At 49.0% G+C, this 5814-nt stretch overlaps 1 protein-coding gene across 1 annotated transcript in view; it reads right to left on the bottom strand.

Annotated features, from left to right (window-relative positions):
* Gpat3 (glycerol-3-phosphate acyltransferase 3) overlaps positions 1–4707 on the bottom strand; it is a 49241-nt gene extending 44534 nt beyond the window's left edge. Inside the window, exons 1-2 of the mRNA XM_050155817.1 lie at positions 4564–4707; positions 3982–4278 (exon numbers count right to left, since the gene is read on the bottom strand). Coding sequence (XP_050011774.1) covers positions 3982–4122 — 141 coding nt within the window. The 5' untranslated portion in view covers positions 4123–4278; positions 4564–4707. The remainder of the gene's footprint in view (positions 1–3981; positions 4279–4563) is intronic.
* Positions 4708–5814: the final 1107 nt, after the last annotated feature.

Below are 5814 nucleotides of genomic sequence, written 5' to 3'. Positions count from 1 at the left end.
ATATAGTGTGTAGATAGATAGTCCATGTATTATATATGCATATATAATAAATTTCATTTATTAAAGTTAACAGGTAATAATTAAAATAATAATTCTTAGATACTGTCTCATAAAAGCCAAAATTAATCATAATAATAATATTTTTTTCATTTTAATTTTTTAGACTTACTAATTTTACATGCATGGTGCTTTGCCTGCACATATGCCTGTTCACCACATATTTAAAGTGCCTGAGGAGGCCAGGAGAGAGCATTGGAACCCCTTGGAGCTGGAATCCCAGGCCATGTGGGTGCTGGGACTAGAACCTAGTCCTCTGGAAGAGCAGCCAGCACCTTTTTAGCCACTGACCCACCTCTCCAGTCCCAATAGTAACAATTCTTATGAGCCATCAGGAGGGCTCAAGGATGTTTTTTCAAGACAAGGTCTCATGCTGCAACCTAGGCTGTCCTCAAGCTCCGAGCAATCCTCCTGTCTCTGCTTGCTGGGCTTGATAGGATGTCACACGTGGTTTCCATGAGCTACCCTGACAATATAACAAGCAGACATCCACACCCAACTCAACCTCCGGAACCTGAGTGTGGTCATTATAAAACCATCTACCAACAGTAAGAAAACTAAGGTAAACACACAGTGGCAAGACTAAATGATGTTTTTAAACAACATATAGTCAGGCAATATGGAGCACGCCTTCAATCCCAGGACTAGGGAGGCAGAGGCAGGCAGATCTCTGTGGTTTGCTTGTTTGTTTTCTTGTTAGTTTCTTGAGACAGGGTCTCATTGTGTATCCCTTGCTGCCCTGTGACTTGATAAATACCCAAGTTCGACTCATATTCAAAGTTCCTCCAAGCCAGCCAAAGTTAAATAGTGAGAATTGTGTGTATGTCCCAAGAATATTCTTGAGACAACCCAGAACCAAATTAGCTGAGCACTTACTGGGCAATAGGAGTAACAGAGGTACTGGGTCTATAAAATTAACTGTGTCGAATGTTGACGTACAGAGAACTAAACATGTTCTGAGACTAAACGATTCCACAGGAACTTATCCCTGCACTGGAGAAAGCCATCCACTGCAGCCAGTCTAGCCTCTGGGGAGTGGCTGAGACAGTTAGTACTGTTCTGGGGGAAGGATGTTAACCTGGGGTCACACCTTTCTTCCCTCACGAGTCCCTATTAGGAGCTCCAGACAGTCATGACCGACAATCAGCCGATTCACAAAATGAATCTCTACCTAAACCCTGTATATGTCGAACACCCCCTAATCTAATAGCTTGGCAGTGAAGATGACTGCTTACATTGGCTCCTACCTACCTCCAAGATTAACAGTAAGTCTGCCTTAACTAGAATAGCATTCCTTACGAGAAGATAGGTGGAAGGAGACATAAAATATAGGACGGTATCGGCATCATTGAGTGAAAATGCCATGAGACTCGCTGCTTTGTACACCAACTTAGAAAACTAATGACAAGTTCTGGACAGGCATGAAGACCTGTCTCCATTCCCAGCATCAAATGAAACTGCAAGCAGTGTTGCGTGCTTGGAATCCTAGAACTTGGGAGGTGGAGACAGGAGGTTGGGATAGGCAAGAGCATCCTCAGCTACACAGCAACTCAGAGACTGTTTGGACCACATGAGATCCTATCTCCCAAAAAAGGGTCTTTTTTTAATTAGAAAAGAAAAGAATGTAGACTTCTTTTGAAGACAAACTTCCCCAATTATCAAGAAACTCACCTCTGACACTAGATGTGGAAGCTCACATCAATAATTCAAAACATGAGCTTGGGGGCCAAGACTGTTTGAAGGCAGTTCAGAGTTCTGAGTTCCAGGTTAACTTAGGCTATAGTGTGTGTGTGTGTGTGTGTGTGTGTGTAGTGGGGTTGGGTTTTGTGTGTGTGTGTGTAGTGGAGTTGGGTGTATGTATGTGCTGTGTATATACATGGTCTGGTATGTGTGGTATGTGCGCTGTATGTATGTGTGCACACACGTGTGTGTGCTGTGTGTGCATATATATATAATATATATGTTGTTTGGGTTTAAACTCATACACATGTGGAGAGAGTGAGACCATCTGTAGAGTTTTTTTTTTGTTCTAGATGGAAAACTTGGGGCCCTGTCAAACAAACTCAAAGTCAGAGCCTGGCCTGCCAATCATCTTATCAAATATAGTAATTTACCAGCTGAGAATGGCTAAGTGGTAACTCCCTCCTTGCCGTATCTTTATCTGCCCCGAAAAGGTTAAAGCAAAAAGGCAGTAATAAGCACCTAGAAGCAATGTGTGTGATTCCCCTTATCTTGCTCTCCAAATGGCACTGCTACCCAGGAAACCAGCTCAATCATTTCAGGAGCCCGGGCGGAAAGGATCATTCGCTGTGGTGGGAGCATGCTAGAATGTCTAACAGAGGGAGGAACACACTCAGAGCACAGTGTGACCACACAACAGACAAGAGCTTGCTGGCAAGGTGGTACAAACCTCTTAGGTCAGTGTTTGGGAGCCTGAGGCAGCAGGATCCAGAGTTCGAGGCCAGACTGAGCTGCGTAGTGAGATGCCATCTTAGAAAAAGCAATAGAGAACGGCAGACTGGAGATAAAGAATCTAATATAGCCTCAAGGATTCGGCAAAGAAGTAGCCACAAAGAAAAAGTCCAGAGGAAAGCAGCAGCAGCAGGCAGCCCTGCGGCAGAGATAGACATCTAGGAAAAGCAGTAGCAGGCAGCCCTGTGGTAGAGATATACATCTAAGAGCCACTCCTTTACTAAGAAGAGACAGAGCCTAATCCTACAGGAGGACAAAAAGTACAGGCCAGAAAAAAAAAACTGCACAGTTGTGAGTGGTAATAAAGAAGCTGGAGAAACAAAGACAGCCAACTCTAAACAACCATACCGTTCACTTAATCACACCAAACACACGGGGCAGCTAACAGGCATCCTGCTAGGGACCCACCTATTTTCGTTTAGCCAGGCGATGGTGGCGCACGCCTTTAATCCCAGCACTCGGGAGGCAGAGGCAGGCAGATCTCTGTGAGTTCGAGGCCAGCCTGGTCTACAGAGTGGGTTCCAAAGCTACAGAGAAACCCTGTCTCAAAAAAACAAAACAAAACAAAAAAGATTTTCAAAGCCAGCTAGGGCTCCAAGAGTGATAGCCTGTCTCAAATCAAACAGACCAACAGACAAATGAAAACAGTAGGCAAATAGGTGGTGGTACTCCTGTTAGGTAAATGAGTGCAATGAAGTACTAGAATCAGATGACCTTGTTAGATCAGATACTGGGAAAAAGGGGTGAGAGTTACCAAATCTGTACAGTCTACAGGACCCCTTTCCATTAAGACCACTGTCTGTCGTGCTGAATTCAAACAAACCTTGGAACGCTGAGTCTCCTGGTACTTGCCTCCCTGCGTGGAGAGGCCTCCTGAATTTTACTAAAGACTTGTATAAAGTTAAGCTGAAGTCGTCCCTCCAACCTCCACTCAGTCACACCTAACATCCTTAGGGGAATTTGGAAACACACCCTAGGCCAAGCTGAGGTCCAAGAACGTTTGTGATGGTATGCCAGGGACACGGGGATAAAATCCCCGTGACTCCAATAAATAAAATCAGATTCTTTTTCTGCCACCCAGCCACTAGTGTCTTATCTTGGGCATGAAGTGAAACATGATCTCTGTAGGCACAAAAGGACCTCTGAAACCTGGGGCTGTAAAAACTCACAACGAAGTGACTGACAGCTTGCAGGCACGCACAGTGGGCAATGAATCTGCTGATCCAGCAAACGGTTGTCATAGAGTTCAACTAGTTCGTGAAACTAGTGATGACAGAGCCCAGGGGCAAGGGTTCCCCTGAGGTGGGTCGCTGTCTTTCTCACTAAGGCAGACCAGGTTCCCACTCCATCTCTACCCCCTCCCCCCTGCCCCAACATCCCACCCAGACCCTTTGCTCAAAAGGCTCCCACCGTTCTAACTTCAGGCTCCCTATCCTTCCCCGCAGCGCTCACCTCCAAGGTTTTCACCAGGATTTTCATGTAGACCTCCGAGATGCCTAGAGATAATCCGAAGACTGAGGGCAACAGGATGAGGCCGACTACCAGCGTCAGCCAGGTAGACAGGAGCTTCACCGCCAGGTCAGTGCCCTCCATGTCTCGGCACGCCCTCTGGGAGACGTCCCCAGGAGGTCCGGGCGCAGTAGAAAGATACCTGAGTCCTGGGCAGCCCCTCGCAGCTCGGAAAATACAGCGTCCGACCCGGAGCCGGGCTCCGGGGAGTCAGAGCTGCCCGCCTCACTCCCTTCAGCTCTGCGGAACGAAGAGGAGAGGGAGAACTCTCAGAACTATGGCGATTTCCTTCCTTCCTTCCTCCTCTGGGGTCCCCGCTGTCCCAAGGGCTAACTCTCCACTAGAGGCCCAGGCCAAGCTGCGGCCACACCGCGGCAGGAGCAGATCTGAGAAGACCCAACTGGCGGTGATCTAGGGGACACCCTGGTTGGTGCGGTCAGAGCTCACGAAGGCAGCCAGGAACGTGCCCCACCCCGGGCCTGATTTCCTCCGGGGAGCGATTGCGACAACCCCACGGTGACTCACCGAGGCCCTGGGGCAGTGAGGATCCCTGCAGGTTCCCTGTGTCTTGGCGTGGGCTGCGGGCTATGCGGGTAGCAAGCCACTGGCTTGCTTTCGGGTGCCGGGAACCCCTTTTACTGCACTCTGCCCTTGCCCCACCCCCCTTGCCACCCAACGGGGAGCTCCCTGGCACGACTGAGTCCCAGGGGCATGCTGCCTGGTGAGCCGCTGCCTTCCGTCCCGCCTCTCCCCCGCCCCCGTGCACTGCACTCCCAGCAAGGTCCTTTCGGGAGCAGACTTTCCATCTTCACCCACAGAATCTAAGGTCTACGAGACACTGCGGAAAACCTTGTTTTGTGAACGTGCAAAACGACCTCGTAGGAAAAGCTTTCCGTAGGAAACTGCAGAGCAAGGGTGAGCAGTCACCGCCGCTCCTGGCTCCCCTACGCCTCCTTCCTTACCCAGCCAGCCGCAGGGCTGAAACCTACCGGGCAGGAAAGGAGAAAGCGCATTCGCTCTCCACAAGCCTCCTAATCACTCAGCCAACACCTCCCTGGCACAGAAGAGACCCAGAAGACCGAGTGGCTGTGTCGCGGGACTGTAATTCCAGCACTTACACTCAGGAATCTGAGACTGAAGAGGAGACCGTACTGGGCTGTGTGGTGTTCCAATAGTCAGCCTGGGGCTAAATAGCCAGACCCATCTTTCTTTAAAAGGGGCGGAGGAGATTCCAGTCTAAGCTTCCCTTAGTCCACCCACACTCAGCACAGACTGCAGAAAATGCTTCTCAAATGCTAACCTTCACCCAACCCGCACGAGTTTCCCAGGGATCTATGTCCCACGCCGCTGTGGTGCTAGCCCTTACTAGAACAAAGAACAAAAAAGCCTGCACGTGTATTCCGCTGCAGCACAGTTTTAAGATTAAGCCTGAGAAAGGACTCTGAGAACAGTAGGGTCCAGCCCATCACTGAATCGGCTCTAAATCCTTAGTAAGACCAAACTAACTTTACAGTTGACCGTCGGGAACTGGTTTTGGAGCTGGAAAGGGAAGAGTGACCGCAAACTGAAGGGAATGTGTTAATTTAAACAAACATTGCAGAGAAAGCTACCCCCCACCCCCAGGGGGGCGTGAAGGAAGTAGGAATCTCCTCTGCACCTCCAACCAGTTGCCCTTACTCTCCCCACTAGAGTTGTGAAGGGAAAGATATCGGGAACTTACTCTCAAAATGGGGCCAGTGAGATGGCTCGCCAACAAAGGTGAGATGCCAAACATAG

This window comes from Alexandromys fortis, unplaced genomic scaffold (genome assembly GCF_014885135.2).
Source record: "Alexandromys fortis isolate MF-2015 unplaced genomic scaffold, M_Fortis_MF-2015_v1.1 scaffold_87, whole genome shotgun sequence".
Taxonomy (NCBI): domain Eukaryota; kingdom Metazoa; phylum Chordata; class Mammalia; order Rodentia; family Cricetidae; genus Alexandromys; species Alexandromys fortis.
Note: the sequence above shows the minus strand (reverse complement) of the source record. Positions and strands in the feature narration are given on the sequence as shown.